This window comes from Argentina silus, assembly GCF_951799395.1.
Source record: "Argentina silus genome assembly, chromosome: 9".
Classification (NCBI taxonomy): domain Eukaryota; kingdom Metazoa; phylum Chordata; class Actinopteri; order Argentiniformes; family Argentinidae; genus Argentina; species Argentina silus.
The window spans coordinates 20,853,719-20,871,714 of NC_139663.1; the positions used below are offsets into that span (position 1 = coordinate 20,853,719).

Below are 17,996 nucleotides of genomic sequence, written 5' to 3' on the forward strand. Positions count from 1 at the left end.
ATTATCTCGGTCATTGAATTTCTTCAACAACATCTATGAGGACCATTTTTCAAGACTAGTAGGCCTAATTAGAACACCACAACCATTGGTACAGTAACCACAACTTCATAAAGATTTAGCGATTTTACAGTTTGTTTGTAAATATTTTTCACACCCAAACTAATTGATTTTTGTAAAATAATGGCTTATAATTATTTATATATAATATTATAATTTCAGTAGGCCTAGTCGCCTGGTATAGTTGTAAGTGAAGGTCTGATAATAGCAATAATTCTGCATATAAAAAATAAAAGTTAATTGCACAATAATAATAATTGTGGTATTACTAATAGACGTGTATAACAGACGTTTAACAATGCAACACTTAAACGCATAAATCCTGAGGTAGTAGGCCTAAAGTTGGTAGCCTATCATCATGATTCAACGGCTGAAGGTGGAAACATTCTTATTCTTTATCTTCTTGGCATTGTGTGCTAGGGGGCAGAGTTGATGAGCTATTTTGGAGTATCGGCCTAAATGCTGCTTTTAATTCAAATCTCCCATGGGTGAATATTGTATTAGTGGACAATTCCCCCAAACCCTTCGCCTCGCCTCGCCTCACCCTAAAAGTAACACGATAAAGCAGAAATAATGGGTATATAAGGACAGAGAATGTATCTAACGAGCCATTACACTTTCCCATGCTCAGAATCGCCGCGCGACAGGACGTTTAGCAGAGAGAGCAAACACCTGCATTGTGCACGAGAGAGAACCCCAACGTCACCAAATCCTTCCGTTTCTTCCCTCCATCTATAAGCGTCCATTTTTACTCCCCTCTCTCTCTTTTTCTCTCTCCCTCTCTCCCTTAGCGCGCAGGGGGCTTGCTTTTGTTAGCACGAAGGTCATCCCTTCACCTCTCCCTCGCCTCTCGCTATCATTTCTCTCATCTATGCGCATGAGACAATCTGTAGCCCCTCGCTCCCCTCTCCCCCCTTCCCCCTCCTTTCAATCCCCTCCCTCTCTCCCACTTTGCCATTGACATCCAGCAATTGGTCTAGAATACTGAGACGACAGCCGACGGCAGAGTCACGCACGACGTAAACTTTTGACCCCTCAACTTCTTGACCCCATGCAGCTATACAGCGCATTCTAACCAATATTGGATTCACCTCCATTGGCTCCAGGCGAAAAGGGAAATACGGGGAGAGTAGGCTTACCCATCTTATCTCCACAACTGCTTTTCACACACATTGCCTGGCTACTTTCTGGTTAGGATTTCAGCCCTCTCCTGTAACAAAGCGATGCGAAAGAGGGCGATAGCCATATTCTAACGTGATTTGTTGTTAGAATTGTTCGACTATTTTCTTAGAGTAGCCTATATATTGACTTATAATCGCCATGTAATCTGACCAAATTTTACCATTAGGCTACTGGGTGTTTTAGTAAAGAATGGCTAGGGGTTTAGGTTATCGTCTGTTTGGTTTCAAATCGTCGAGGCGCATGGTGGGCGGATGATAAGAGCGGTGGCCCAACTCTCTCTGGTGGCTGTGAACTTGGTCTAAAGCGGGCTCTGCTGGCGGCGAGGGAGAGCTGCATTTACACCGGATATTTCTTGGCTCTGATCTAACGGAGTAAACATAACTCGAATGGGGCAAAAGTCCAGCATCTGATCTTAATGAATAAACACTTGTATGTGTGGGGCCAACTTCAAAAAATGTTTGGCTAGATAAAGTTATGAACTATGTGATGAATGGACGTCTTAATTAGGATATGTTGTTGTATAAATAAATAGAAAGCCGGCACTTATAGTGATATCTATACGATATGTAATAGGGCCAGTAGAGTTATAGTAAAGTGGTTTTATAACAGAGATTAAAACTGATAAAACTAAGCAAGGCCATATTGGAAAATTGAAACATTTTAAATGCTGAAATCAAATGCTTACGGAGAAGCCCTATATTCGTGTTACAACGTCTCTTGAAGATGAACAACAAATCAGTCCTGTACATGTTCCAAGTATAAAACACGTCAAAAATACTGGCGCCAATTCGTACATGATTTATATTATTATTAGAATAGTATTATTGTAATTATTATTGTCGTTATTAATATTAGTGTTACTATTATTATGATTGTTACTGTTATTATTATTATAATTATAAATAGTAGTAGTAGTAGTAGTATAGTAGTGGTGGTAGTAGTACTATTGTTATTCAATTTAATCAATACTTCGGAAGTGAAACATAGTTACATAAAATTAAATATTACATATAGGCATAATTGTTCAAATGTTTGATTAAATACATCTGCAATATGCTGATGCAAGAATCCCCTCTTCCTCCGCAATTATGATTCAACTCAAACATGGGAAACAAATCTAATGTGTGTCATATAGAACCACAAATATTTGCTGGAGCTGCTTTATCACCTCACCATAATTAATTGCAAATATAAACAAGTCATATACGTCGATGTTATCAGCGTCTTATCTGAACCGCATATAGAATATCAGATCGGCGCAGCCTTCAATTGCAACCTGATTTATAGTCGGCCTATCCAACGGGTTTCCGTTCAAATCAACTCTCAAACGTGGACACGGTACACGAGCCACGTGTTGGACCGAGCCTGGTTTAAAAGTGGGATGTTTTGGTTGCCTATGCCACCCCCTGTTCCAACTCTCCTATCGGATATATAATGGGGGGAAACAAGAGGTAAATAAAAACATCTTTGGTTAATTCCTTTTCCCCCTGTCACTGGGTAAACACGCAGGCACATAGCTGTAGTGTCTGCGTGATGTGTATCTGCGTATTGTGGCTGCGCCTGCGCTCTGAGATGGAGCTCGCTCTGCACCGTTCGTCTGCTGACCTCGCGGTGACTCCTTCCCTATGCATTATGTATGAGATATGCGCCCAGATTACCTCTATCAATATGCAGAACACATTACGCTCTTCAAATGGACATTTAAACGTCCGAAATAGTGGCGTTCCAATGTTCGAGGTCCTCCATCGAAAAGACTGGAAAGATTCTGAGCTTTTTGTGACCGCAAATAATTATACAAAAAAAAAAAAAAGAGAAAGTTGTTTTCGGATTGTATAGACACAAAAGCAACGACTGTGTAATTAAATTCAGAAGGAGCAATAATTAAGACATAATTTAAGATTCTCTTGGAGGTTAATGTAAGATTAGTAACTGAAAGTAGAACATGGCTAACAACGACTCAAATTCATATCACCATAGACCAAGTGACAACCCTTATAATGTCAGGTAAACCCAGTTACAGTTTCCCATGCCCCGTTTACCGTACCTGTTCTGCTCTGCTCTCTCATGTTGTGCCAACAAATCACCAAAACACACACCCCACACCTCTCTCTAAAGCACACACGTACACACACACACACACTCACATACACACCTTACAATTAAAAAGCTGTCGCCTAGTTACTCACCTACACATCTACAAACTTTTATGCTCGTGTTAAGCCTCTGACTGTTAAAACAGAGTGCACATGAACGGGAAACAGATGAAGAGAGAAACACAAAGTGGTCGACGTGGGGGTCTGGGTCGGTGGAGTCGCTGATCAACTTTGAAGAGAAACAAATGCATGTTGCGCACTGCGGCTGTGCAGGGGGCCACTGACCGGGCTCCTCGCGACTGTAGGGCTATCATTATAAAAAGGAAGCCGATGAAAAATGAAATGGAAGCCCTTGCCTCCCCTCGCGACCAGAGTTTCGCCTTCCTGTTTACTGGCTGAAACTTCCTCACTCTGTTACGCGACACACACACACACACACACACACACACACACACACACACACACACACACACACACACACACACACACACACACACACACACACAAGAAATACAAAGACTAAAATACACCGGATACCCATATTCATTTTTTACATGTTGGACGCTGCAGGATGTAGAGACATGAACTCAGCCGGAGATCCCAGTGAATAGACTAGTACTATTGTAGCTTAGAATGTCACATAGGCTATAGAGGATAATCTCAACAAAGATTACAATAAAATGTAATAAAATACCATAAACTAAGTGTACCGTTTTCATTCCACATTCAGAAGCAAATTAAAAGATGAATAAAAGGTAGCTCCATTATGCAGGAAATAGTCGTATATTTACGAATGATAAACTCGAACTTTAATAGCAGGATAGGGAGGCTTATGTCGTGATTAAACATGAATATTGTCATATCCTTCTCATTCTTTGATGTCTTTATTATTGCTAGGCCTGTGGGAAAATGAGGTGTATTATATAGGATTATTTCACCGGATAAGACGTTATTTCTTCCAAAAGTTCGTTGTGGACTAATTCTCTATTTGGCGTTTCCAAACGTTATCGTTTTCCCTGTTTGAAAATGCTCAATAATTCTCATCAGTGTAAACAAAATGAATTATGACTTTATCCTGTGCTGAAAAAACAAAATATGATTATGAATAACTTTTATGGTAAATAATACTGTACGGTGTAAAGTTGTATTTTTTCTTAATTGCTTCAGCCTACTACGACAGGATTCTGCGTGTGCTGCGTCGCCCTAAGAGGCGAGAGCGCCACACATCCCCATATTGAAAATACATTGGTTAGATCCAAGTGAAAATAATTAATGACAGTTTGACATCGGTAGACGAGCTCTGAAGAACTTCCGAAAGAAAATCCCCTCTTGTTAGTAGCCATTTGCTCGCTAACCTTCCTGAGCCCAGGGTGCGTGTCGTGGTTGGCCTCTACGCCGGGGACAGACCAGGAGGGCAAAACACACCCCACACACTACACTATTATTAATTGTTCAAATAATGGCGCCTGTCTTTGATCGACAGTAACTGCCAGGGATTCTACGATAAGGATCTCTGCGCGAGGAGAAGTAATGATTAACTGTTTGAAAAGTTTTCACTTGAGTTTAAACTTAACTACAAGTTGGTCTCGAATACAAGTGTCGCCATGACACAAACAATTTACATGAGGGATTTAATCACATGGGGATGTAGCCTACCATCTCTCCGAGGTAAAGATATATCACAGATTAAAACTGAAGGGTTGAGGGGTCCTATATTCTCTGAATAAATTACCACTTCGGGCCTAGACATATGGCGGTTTTGATAGAGAGAATGTCCTAGATATATGACGGTTCTGATGTGAGAATGTTCGCATCCAGTTTTGTAATTCACACCCTTCCTGCCCGGAAAATATTTGGGCGGAGTAGGTCTATACGAACAAAGATTTGCTTGTACCTCCAGGACGCTTATCATTATGGTGTGTGTGTGTGTGTGTGTGTGTGTGTGTGTGTGTGTGTGTGTGTGTGTGTGTGTGTGTGTGTGTGTGTGTGTGTGTGTGTGTGTGTCTGTGTGTGTGTCTGTGTGTTCGTGTCTTCGTTCTATTAAAATCATAAATTCACATTTAGTGTAAATTTGGTTAGCATACAGTACTTGATGACTTTGGGAATCTTTTCTGACTTTCTTTCCGGACTTTACCATTCACGTCTTTGAACAGGCTGTGCGTGAAAGCAACAGTGGAACACCACAATAGAATATCAGATTATACAATAAAACAGAACGAATTATGAAAATCACAATATAGAAATATTATGAACATATTTTCATAATTACTTTGAACTTTTATCCCAACAGCTCCTCAGACGTGTCGCTGTGATGCCGTGATCACTATGACCGTCGAGTGTGTGCAGTCTGCGTAGGGCTCATAATCCCCACCAGGTAACCTCCACCTACACCTTTACCTTCATTTCTCATTGAGAAGGTAGTGTGGTATTGTTTCACAATAACTTTACCATTACTTGAAATGTCTAATAACAATATTCCTAAATCGAAATCAATTTTTCATATTGATTATACCATATACCATACTCAAGTTTATTTCAAGGAGCACATTACGCACAACCACAGTTAAAAACAATACAAAACAACACACACTATATGGTATGAAAGTTAACTGTAACAAATTAACAATTAATTCACAAGCTCAACATTGGAGTCTGTATGAATGACCGTGGAGGCAGAGGTCAAGGTTTGTAGTTACACCCATGAACACACAGCTTGAGCAATGCGTAAAGCACATACAGACACATGCACACACACACACACACACACACACACACACACACACACGCACGCACGCGCACGCGGACACGCACACACACATGCATGTATCTATGACGACTATATCACATGTCCCCCACACACAACAGATAACTAAAATACTAGAAATATATTAAAGTCCAAAGACTCAGCACCACATTCATACTACAGTAGAGACTAAAATGAATGACAGAATAATTACGAACGATGCCTGCCCTCTCCTCCCCCCTCTCACCCTCGTCCAACAGACCCAGACACAGCCAAATAAGACTTCAACTGGACTTACTGTGCGTAGGCGCATTTACACAGTCCAATGGCTACATTTCCGCCTTGCAATGGTTCGAACCGGAGCGCAGACATTGTGTGGACCAGACAAGGGCACGGTAGTGGCCTACCAGAGAGCTGTTCCCTCACTACTGACCCTTTAGAATCCCTCCGAAGCAGTTAAACCGTCACTTGCATTCTAGAATGTGAAATATATAGTACATTGTCAACTCCCCAAAACCATAAAACTAACTTTATGGACCCCACGTGACTTTTGAGAGCCAGTAAGGGGTATCTGTCTGTGGCCTGGGCGATTTTTACGATCTAACTTCGAGATAAAACCCTCATCCGTTTGACATGTAAATGTCATAGCTTCTTTTGGTATAGTTTGGCCAAAGGGGATAGCAAATTTTCTAAAGGCGAAGGCCAGGCAGCGCCGAGCAGATGGGGCTGTTGGCAGGACCTTCACTCGGCTCTCAAAAGTAGCGTAGGACCAGAAAAACGGTTGACTACACGTAGGTAAGTTCAGTGCTTGTTTACCGAGAACGATGCGTGAACTAATTTGTGCACTAGGGACAGCATTTAACGATGAGGAAATCATTAAAGAAAAGTGACCACTACGTAAATATTTTTGATGTCAAAGTTTGTCAACAAGATTAGAAGCAAAAGTGTGTATTCTGCTCGTATTTTCAGACCGGTTTCACGTGTGTTGCTGTGCTTAGTGTCCCATGTCGTTCATGGTTGTGTTTTGGGAAAATAAATGAGAGGTTAGGAGTACTGTTGTGTATGTGTCCTTGCGCGCAATGCGTTTTAGTTATGGTTCCGTGTACGAGTTAACCCGGGGCCTATAATTTGTCCGAATGCATTTGTGTATGACTATGGTGTATTCTCAAGCTATTTGGACCACATTTTGAGGCCAATTGACAGCTGTCTGCGTCCACAGACGGGTCTGCCAGGGTATAGCGTGGTCAGAGCCAGACCGGAGTTTGATCCGTGTTTGACCCCGGCGGTTGGGTCGTTTGTGGGATAGGCAGGGGGTACAGAATGACAACCAGTGGGCTGGAGGGGTTTTGATCAGAGTATGAGGAACTTTATTTTTTACTCCAAGGTAAGCTACAAACAAATACAAAAAGCTTATTGGCAAAATGCTTCCAGGCAGGCCGACATGACAGTTGCCATTTTCCCCATCATACACTTGTCAATCACTCTGCCCACTACAAATAGCCAATTGGTCACATTAAAAATGTCTAATATATACATCCTTTCTGGAACATAAGCATGATCCAATAATATACAATTATTTTTTTGAATATAATAACTATACACACATAAGAACGGATACAGGAATCTAGTCAGGATTTTTTTTATGTTTTTACAAGTTTCCCTTTTTTCAAAAAATAAATGAGTAATTTGAACACACGACAAAATCCAATGATATAGAATTCAAACAATGGTATGAAAACATGAAGAGGACAATTTCGGACAGACAGAGGCTCCTGTGAAAGCGATGTAGGGGCCAAACTAGTCTAGCTTCACTTCATATTTGGGCAGAGGAGTCTCTAAAGCTGTAAACTCAAAGGCATACACTCATTATAGGTCGTAAATAAGTTATAACATTAAAGAGCTCGCATGCCAACTTTCAAGAAAGCATTAACATAGCACTTAACATAAACATTATCGACACATAAACGATATTTATAATTACAATAACAACGGGCGGCACTGATAGCAGTTTTACTCTTTTTACACCCCTTCAAAACAATAATCACTGTAGTATTAAAAAGACAACAACATATGAACACTACCTTTTTAATATATATATATAAGCAGTACCACAGTAGAAGTAAAGTTGCCCTAAAACATCAAGAACATGCCAGAAGGTTCCGCGCTGTACAGTACTCGGTTATAGTGTTTTTGAAACCTATTTTTGAAATTGGTGTATTCTTTTAGTTTCTCTCTTTTCCACTCAACGTACTATGTATTTACTTGCGTGACCCCTTACTACGGCTGGAAGGCGCTACCAGCAGTAGCGAGACTCATACTCTTCAGTTTATTGTCCTTTTTCCATTTCATCCTCCGGTTCTGGAACCAGATCTTAATTTGCCGTTCTGAGAGGCAGAGCGCGTGGGCTATCTCTATCCTCCTCCTCCGCGTGAGGTACCTATTGAAATGGAACTCCTTCTCCAGCTCGAGCGTCTGATAGCGGGTGTACGCCGTTCGGGCCCTTTTGCCGTCTGGCCCAGTCATATCTGAATAGCATGGACAACACGCAAGGGGGTAAACATTAGGGAGAGTGAGTGGACCACCAAAGACAAACAGACAAGCAAATACTCAATAACTTTAACCAGCACACGTCCACATGCACAACACACACACACACACTCACACACACACACACACACACACACACACACGACCAAGCCCACGAGTACAGCTACGGATATTCCCTAACCAATGCGCGTAAAGATATTTCACACATTCGAATCTATTTGTGTTTTTGTGTGTATTTTTAGGTTATCAAAGCCCCCCTTTCACTTGAGATCGTATTCCCCTCGACAAAGAGCATGCTGGTTTATTTACCACATTCGTTTTCGTTTACCACATTTTTCTCTTCCTCAGTAGCCTCTGTTCCCCACACATCCCTCAACTTTTCTCCCTGCTCTTCCCTCTCCTTTCTTCCTGCATTTTCACCATTTTATTGCCCGACCTCTCCCCCCTCTACAGTAATAAAGTTCCCACACGTAATAAAGCTTAACTTTTCAAAGGGACAACAACTTCTAAGTCGTCCGGCCGTCCTGCCCTCTCTCTCTCCCACCCCGCTCCCATTCTCTCGCCCTCAGTTCGCGAGGCTAACCCCCATGACGGATTTATGGCGCTTTTGTGGAATTTGCTAAAATAAATGCACCGTCCGGCGCCACAGACGGAGGACACGCTAACGAATAAAAACCACACGCACACCAAAACAAACACAACCTTTTTGGTAGATATAAAAACAATGAAAAATAAGAGATAAAGACAGATCAAGCATATATGTACCATGGCTAATGTGCAGTTTCCGCATCCAGGGGAATATCTGTGGTGCTTGGCCATCGCCCGACGCCGCGGTGGTGGAGGTGGCTGTGGAGTCTTGCTTCTGCTGCGTCCGGGGAGCAGGGTTGGCGCTGCCCGCTCTGTGTGTGCCCTCCTCGGTCTCGGAGGAGGCGCTCGCCTCGTCTATTTCAGTGAAATGTGGGGTGTTGGTGAGGTTACTGCCCGCCGTGGCGGCGCTCTGGTCGGACGGGGGCGAGGAGCACTTGGGTCCCAGGCTTTCGCCGTTGGAGCACGGCAGAGGTTCCGGGGACGCGAGCGAGCAGCTTGACTGCTGTCTGAACCGCGTCTCGGGCACCGGGGACGGGAAGCCCCGGGAGTTGTCCCCAACAGCCCCAAAGTGGCCAGCGTTGCCTGAACGATTGACGGTTAGGTCCATTCCATTGTAGTTGTAGCCGTAAGAACCCGAATGCATGGTGCCAGAGTCCCTGTACGAACCGTTCATAGCGTTGCTGCTAGTTCCATAATTTAGTAACTGATAGTCGGGGCCATTTGGGTAGCGCCCTGAGAACGAGTTTACAAAGTAAGAGCTCATTTAGGTTGTTTTAGAGGGCTTGATTTGTAGATCTTGGTCGTTATAACGCTGTGCTTCACGATTTATGATGTATTAATGAATTATAGCAATGCACTGTACTTCGTTTTTGCTATGTATGCGGCCAAATATGGGGGTGGGGGTGCGTTTGGGAATCACGTGCTTTTGTTGACCAGTCGTAAATTCTCACTGATGACTTCAAGAGGTAATTCATGCTCTATGGTTACAAATGATGACGAGATGGGAGTCGTTCTGCTCAAGTCAACGTGAGCCTCCCATGGCTGGGCTGTGCTCCTTGTTGGCAGACAGCGTCACCTACTGGAAATGTAATTTATTGCACAGAAGGACTTGTAGAGAAAGAGTTTTTCTCAGGATTTAGACTGTTTTCGGAGGGGATAAAAATGATTTGTTTGTCCCATTACTTTATTTATCGGCTGTTACGGTCTCAATATCATTTAGCGTCTTTATTGACCTTTTCTGTGAGTGAAAACTGGGCCAGTGGCAATAAATGCGTAATTAATAACGGAATATTAATACGGAAGACAAACACCACACTACAGCTAATAACGTTTATAGCTATGAGGATGCTTCCTAAAACGCTATTCATTCTTCTATACGCTCAAAAGAAATGTCTCTTGAGGTTGTTTTGTTTTACATTGCCCCTCCATAAATCAGATGATAAGATACCAAGGCAATAATAATAACAATAACAACAATAATAATAACACTAATAACAATAACAATAATAATAATAATAATAATAATAGATTTTGGCCTATCCTAAATATGGTACTCCGTTTATGTGTTTGTCTTGTCACATGGCGTTGTTTGACTATACATGTCGTAAGTAGCTTAGTCAGAAAGGCCTGTATTTACATGAAAGCAGATCCTAGTTCCACAGAATAGTCATCCATAGCCCAATATAGCCCTAAACCTATAGTACAGGCGCAATTGGGAACGTTCAGTTGGCCTACATGTCAATATCTTCGTTATAATCTAGCTTTGAAAACATTACACAAGTGTATTCAGGAAGAAAATAAAGAAATAATGGTCTTTTTTGGAGGTCAAACCTAATTTGTCTGCGTATTTCATGTCCATTTTCTGCTCCGCCATGCAAAGTTATTGACTGGAAACGTTTAGCTTTGCGCAAGAGGAATGCAAAACCATGATATATGGAAATGGTTGATTTATGCTTTGTTGATTGAAAGGTGCAAGTTATTTCATGTATGTGTACCATGATATGTAAACGCTTCCTTACGTAACACACGTTTGTGCTTACACACAGACCGGAAAGGGACAGTTGAGATATCCCAGACTATCTCCGAGAGATATACAAATTGATATTCATGTGTCCTACATATTCCAGACGTCCATCCCAGATATCACACACAAGGTTTCACTAAGTATAACTGACTTTTGTAACAATAAAGCTATAGGATATGGCCTGCTTTAGCTACAATTAACACACACACACACACACACACACACACACACACACACACACAAATAAGTTGATGCGGTTTTCCTTCACATACGCCAGACTCATGTCTAGCTTGCTGCATGTGTGAATGGTGTCATATACACTGGGGAGAGTGTCGGTTGACAAATTCCAGATAATTTCTATGTAATTATGTAATAGGAGAACAGCAGAGCCGAGGATATCTTCTTTGCGTTTGTAAGTCAACACTGTTGCTACCTGAAAAGAGAAGGTGGCCTCTGAGGCACACACAGGGTCGCGCGGACAGTCCAGTGTTTGGGAGAGTGTGTGTGTCTGGCGCGCGGACAGGTCAACTTTCTCCCGCGGCCATTAATTAAATCACCCCTCGCGCTTCTAAACTGTCACTTTTCTGGCCGCTTTGACTTGCCTCGCGTTGCCATAAATTCGTATATTTCATACACGTGCGAAAGAGCGAAGGTTTATGGCTGAGAATGTGTGTTTAAACATTCCATCTGTATATGACTGTGTGAGCAGTATATGGACGTTGCGCGTTAGGGGGACGAATGGAGGCCAAATTCACTCCAAAATTTGTCCTGAGAGGAATGTAACTGGTTTTGAATAGCAATGTTATATAATTATTCACAAATCCATATAGAATTATGTATTTGGCCAGCTGCACTAAATTGTGTACACACGTTCTAAGCAGGTGGCAGAATCACAAAGAACTGTAAAGTAAGCTCGCGCAGACATAGCATGACAGGTTGAATAGTTCTGACATTTTATTGAATGATTTCGTAAGGTAGATACGTATTTGTGACAAAACCACAAACAGAAACCATGTATAAAATCCATAAAATATAAACTTTCTGACCCAGTCTAGGTAGTTTTGAATTATCAGTAGATCACTACTTACTCCGCATGAAACTATAAAACAAGTCAACGAAACAACTAGATAGGCCTACGTCTGGGTATTTAACTTACAAAAAGAAATACAATAATTCACCGTACAAGGAGAATTTCCTTTTTATTTCTATACAGCTTAAATATGAACACGAATATGACATATATTTCAAATAGTTTCGTTAAACATGGTCATTTAAGTTATCAGACCATATCCTAAATCAAGAGACAAGAGCACAAAAACACTGTGATTCGGGTACCCGAATTACAGGATAAAAAAATAAACATAAAATGACAATAACAATAACAAAAATAGAAAGTTAAGTGAACTTATGGAATGCTACAACAAATTTACCAAACACAACTTCACCAAACTGTGAACATATGAAGGGAGGGATCTTCATATCTGAATAGGCTAACAGAAGACGATAGCCATACGCCATATATGCATTATTTTCCTCTTCTTGTTTCTTTACTCTGTCCTCTTCTCTTCCTCCTCCTCTCCGCTGGTTTGAGAGGAGTTGATCAGTTTATTTTCCTTTTTCCACTTCATCCTACGGTTCTGGAACCAAATTTTGATTTGGCGTTCTGTTAGGCACAGTGCGTGCGCGATCTCGATGCGGCGCCTCCGCGTGAGGTACCTGTTAAAATGGAACTCTTTCTCCAGCTCGAGCGTCTGGTAACGGGTGTACGTCTGACGACCCCTGCGACCGGGGTTACCGAAGGTCCCTGTCAAAAGAAAGGGAAAAGACAAGTCAAACATTAACGACGAGCTTGTGTTCATTGAGCTGATAGATATGTCCGGGGAGATAGAGCCCGGGAGAGAGCCGGAGGCAACCCGGAGGCTCAGACTCAAACTGGGACTTTCAGGCGAAGACTTACGTGCCACTGCTTGGGAGACACGTTGTGTACAGTAGCAAAAACATGGCAGTTGTTTCTACAGTAATGGGAGCTACTGAAAGCTACTGTTACATTCGTGTAACTTATCTTTGTTTAGTAGCCTTGAGCAGTAACGTGATGGATATAAACGTTTATAGAATGTGTTGGTGGTTTTGCATCAAGAAGCTGAGCACCAGCTAAACAAATAGACCTCAAAAATATGATGGCGTTTCCTGTTTGTTACTCACATACAAAAGATATTCAGAGGGGGGATGTTAGTTTTGGCGGGCCTCATATCTGAGTTGCATATCTTCATAAACAAAATCTAGATTACAGCAGAGGAGCACACAAGGCGCGGTGATACACATGGACATTCTAAGGAACACACGAACATTCTAAGAACATCAGCCGACATCTTGACCAGAGATAAATGTAGGCATTCGCTGATTTACCTCCACCACTTCTGGCAACTCTCACTATCAATTAGAGACAGCGAAATAATAAATATAAAGACGCAGACAATCCACTGTTGGATTGTGGAGGGTGCACTTAACGTGACCATAGATCAGATGTAAGGATATCCAGCAGTCAGGGAAGTGTCCTGCGCCTGTCCATTAAAGTTGTTTTAGAACGTTTTTTTTTATGTCGAATCGGAATTCCTCGAATGTAATTTATTGCGCCCATATATTTCCCTATTCTTGTGCTGCGTGTTTCCCTATCATCTTTCATGTCTCTGATATATTTTGTATTGGAACTCTGTCTCTCTCTCACACACATACACACACACACACACAAAGTCACACATACACACATTACAGCCACTGACTAGGCTGTATTTGCTTTGTGATAACCTACAGTTTGAACTTAGTGATAGTGAGAGTCTTTTTGTGGTGGATAACGGAGTCCTAATGGGAGGAACTCTGACAGAATAACAATACGACCCAACTTTCATGATAACAGAAATATTTGATGGAACTGCTTTTTCCATTGTTGCCAGGGATGTGCTCGTGCGCTGGGCGCTTTTAATCTAGAACGTGAATAATGTCAGCCTCGAGGCGATTGGAACCATAATCATACCAGCTGATAAAGACTGAGAGAGAGAGAGAGAGAAATCACACTGTGAATATGAAGGACGCTACTGAGGTTTAGCAAGGGATATAGCATCTTTTTTCAACTTCCTCTATACTTTAAGCCAGAGTGTGTTTAATACACAAAAGCAGAGCGACATTATATCTTCCTACAGTACGCTCTTCCGGCGCTGTACAGTTGAGTAGCCGGTCACATGCAATAGAGCGGCATGTAGCAGCCGCGAGAGACAGGATAAAAACCAAAACAAACCGTAAGATAACAAAACGCACACACACACACACACACGACAAGGGTGTATGGACTCACCGTTACACGAGTTCATCCTCTGCATCCACGGATAGACAGGCGCCGAGGACTTCTGATCCTCGGTGTCCCCGAAAAGGCTTTTACCCTGCCCCGTGCAGTCTGTTTTACGGTGGTCTTGGCTCAGCACGAGTGAATGTTCCTCTATGCTGGCGAGCGCGCAGGCGGGGTCCTTTTCCCTGTAAAAGCTGGCCGTGGCGTAGTCGCATGCACCGGCGGCGGTGGCCCTGCTGTAGGCACCGTTCGCCTGCTGGTAATACGAGGATGGGTACGCCTTGTCTTGAACGCTGGTAGCTCCATAGGCAGCACCGGGATAGTGTCTTAAAGGATCTGTGTATCCGGAGGAGTACAACGGTATCTGTCCCAGGAAAGACTCCTGTCCTCCGGGCAGAGTCACTGGGAAAGTTGAGTTTACAAAATACGAACTCATTGGGAGAGCTCTTTTCCTGGGTTTATGATTTGTTGTGTTTTATAGTCCAAGTGGTTTAGCTATTAGTAGTTTATCGGAGATTGGGTTTTTAGTTGAGGGGGGGGAAGCTGGGTGGCGATGTGCCAGTGCGGGACAGAGGGAAACCGTACCATCTGACCATGAGCTGACCAATCGCGTGCGTCCGTGCCTGCAAAATAGCACCCTCGAGGGGGGCTGTGATTGCATGCGCCGGGGGACCCCAGCGCAAACCCGAGAGCAGGCGTTTTTTTTTTCTCCTCTGCTTTCGCCTTTCTCTCCTTCCAATGAGATTGCACAATACGAATCACACTGGAGTCTTAAAGTGCTAAATTGAATACATCGACACTTCTCTCCCCCTCCGGTTTGGTCTTTGGTAAGCCCATATACAGTGCGGCCCTATCCACTCAAGGCAGATAAAATATCACCCTTCAAATAATCTCCACATTAAAAAGGATTTGAAAACGTAAATCGCTTGAAGACGCACGGATGTGGGGTGTTGAGTTATTTTCTGCATTTGGAATATATTGTGTTTGTATTTTTAGATTGATTCTCTCATTACAATATGTGAAGAGATATGCCCTGTCCTCGCTCACGGCACATTCTCGTCACTGTTATTTTCATAGCGATTTCCATCCTGATAATTGACAATATATAAAGGATTTTCATCATAGTCTTTATATTAACTGGAATATCTATGGAAATGGATCTGGATTTTGCAACAGGTTGTCTTCAATTAACACATTTTCAGTAATATTAGTAGACTTCAATACATGATTTAAATGTGGTCTGATCTTTTGAGAGCCATGGCTTTTATCAATGTTTACAGCAAATTACCCTGCCATGAATTGGTCGGTCCTTTAGGTTGTTTGTTGAGCTGCTCTGGCCTATGTTGCGGTGTAATAAAAGTAGCTTATTACCGCATTTGTCTGCTCCGAGTATGTATTTACACGCATGCTTCCCTGACCACATTTCATGCGCCGGTTTTTATTTTCAAAATTATTGACTGGGGAGGTCATTAAACGTTGTAAAGCTTTCAATGTTTTGCTGACTTTTCTACCACGACTCGACTCAAGTCTGGATCTGTTTTTCATTTACAAATGGCACACAGTTATATGGCCAGAATACGTGTCACTAACGCATAAATTACCCCTTAACCCAGTCCCATAAATAAGACCGGTCTTCGCGAGCTTGAAGTGTTGCTTGACCGACTGCGCATGCAGGGAATCTGTGCATTTTTTACTTTCATTTTGATTCTCTTTCAAAGTGACCAGGACGCGGTGCTTCCTTTAGTTCGGCCTGGTTTTGTTTTGGACGGGAAACCTCCATTGTGAGGGCATTTGTTAAAGTACACAGTGAAATTGACCAGTCAAAAGCTCTCGGTTAATAATTAATGTGCTATAATAACTACCCTGAGTGGTTTTCCTATTCAGCCTACTCAACTAAGCACGATTTTGCATAATGGTCTGAGACTATGGGCCTATTACTGGGTATCAGAACTAACTTTGATGTTTCTCTGATGACATTCTCATTGCGTTTTCTGTCCTGTCACAGGTCTGTGTTCAGCTTTACGCACTGCGAGGTGAAGCCGTCAGAAGTACAGTCTGGCCAGAAACCTTTTGAGGACGAAAACCCCACAGCTCAAAAGTTGTCCAGGAACACCGGGAATAGACGCAGCCATGGGGATACAAACTGCAGGGACAATTGTCAAACAGCTATGGAAACAGAACCGGAAATCCCGGTGAAGATGCGTCTGTGTGGAGCAAAAGTTTCTGTTGTGTTTAGACAGACCGGAGAGGAAGCACGCGTGTCTGTCACTTTGTGTCATGTGTCCCGGAACTATCTCAAAGTCGCACGAGATGACTGTGCCGCATGACATTATCATATGTAAGTATTCAGTCTATTCATGACTCTGGCATTCTATAGTATATTTGTTTGATAAGACAATATATTCATACATGTATGTACAGTATTTAAGTATTTGTGTAAAGTCAAGTCATAGACAGATATTCTTTCCATATTAAATGATTCCTGTGCGTAAGTGCATTACGCACACTCGCAATCCCATATTGTAGCCTATAGGCTAAATATAATTGAACATATTATATAAAAAGTTAGTTCTGCACGATTGTATTTTCACATTTTGTATTAATTATACTTTTCTGAAGTTTATTTTTAATCTTAAAGTGAATATGTATATTTGGTTGGTTGGGATTGTGTAGGCCTATAGCTGTACAATTGTGATATATCATTAAAATGTACAGTATGAACGATCGAAACGCGTTGTGGTGTCTTGTGTTTTGTAGAAGCTGTTTTATATCAGTGGGGGAAGTGTTTTAGTGTTTTAGTGTTCGAGTGTTTTACTGTTTTATTGCCGTTTATGACGCCTGTAAATCCACCGCGAGGACGGTGGCTGAAAAAAAGCCGTTGCAACAGAAGTTAAACCAAATGCGTCAAACATACAGTAGACTACACACAGGCCTATACTGTAACTCACTCCTCTAGAATAAATTAATTTATAATTATTATATCAAACCACTTAGCATACGGCCATATTATGGGCTATATTACAAACAATCAATAATTATTCAAAACTATTACTATGTCATGCTTGGCGCGCGCTCACGTGGACATTTCCTCTTTTAATAATCGAAAAAGTGCGTCTGAACGACCCATTCGGCCACACTGACGTTATAAAACATAATTAGATTAACTGCAGTATTTTCAAAGTGATTATTGTATCCTACTAAGAATCATTACAAATAACTTAGGCTCTACAGAGCTTAGATCACAGCTTATCATTTCACATTCTCAAATTCGGAGGTGGACGTTGACAAAATGCGTTTTGATCACTTGGACATTCTTTAGGCACAGCGAAATTCAGGGGGAAATCCACAGTGTATCGAATTAAACTAGACAAAAGTAGACAATTGAATAATAAAAATATATAGTTTTCTAATAAACAATATGAT

The 17,996-nt window shown here is 41.9% G+C and overlaps 2 protein-coding genes across 2 annotated transcripts; both read right to left on the minus strand.

Moving 5' to 3' along the window:
• Nucleotides 1-7,698: 7,698 nt before the first annotated feature.
• Nucleotides 7,699-10,057, minus strand: hoxb5a (homeobox B5a). Its single transcript, XM_083677866.1, has 2 exons — nt 9,388-10,057; nt 7,699-8,600 (listed from the first exon to the last, which is right to left on the minus strand). The coding sequence occupies exons 1-2, from the start codon at nt 9,971-9,973 to the stop codon at nt 8,353-8,355; spliced, it is 834 nt and encodes a 277-aa protein (XP_083533992.1). The 5' UTR covers nt 9,974-10,057; the 3' UTR covers nt 7,699-8,352.
• A 2,358-nt stretch (nt 10,058-12,415) lies between these two features.
• Nucleotides 12,416-15,979, minus strand: LOC310810147 (homeobox protein Hox-B6a). Its single transcript, XM_083677809.1, has 2 exons — nt 14,583-15,979; nt 12,416-13,037 (listed from the first exon to the last, which is right to left on the minus strand). The coding sequence occupies exons 1-2, from the start codon at nt 15,007-15,009 to the stop codon at nt 12,781-12,783; spliced, it is 684 nt and encodes a 227-aa protein (XP_083533935.1). The 5' UTR covers nt 15,010-15,979; the 3' UTR covers nt 12,416-12,780.
• Nucleotides 15,980-17,996: the final 2,017 nt, after the last annotated feature.

Coding starts and splice junctions, on each gene's coding strand:
- hoxb5a (XM_083677866.1), bottom strand. CDS start 9,973: ATGAGCTCTTACTTTGTAAACTCGTTCTCAGGGCGCTACCCAAATGGC. Junction 8,601..9,387: donor GAAACTGCACATTAGCCATG/GTACATATATGC, acceptor CATGCTATTCAG/ATATGACTGGGCCAGACGGC.
- LOC310810147 (XM_083677809.1), bottom strand. CDS start 15,009: ATGAGTTCGTATTTTGTAAACTCAACTTTCCCAGTGACTCTGCCCGGA. Junction 13,038..14,582: donor GAGGATGAACTCGTGTAACG/GTGAGTCCATAC, acceptor TTCTTTTGACAG/GGACCTTCGGTAACCCCGGT.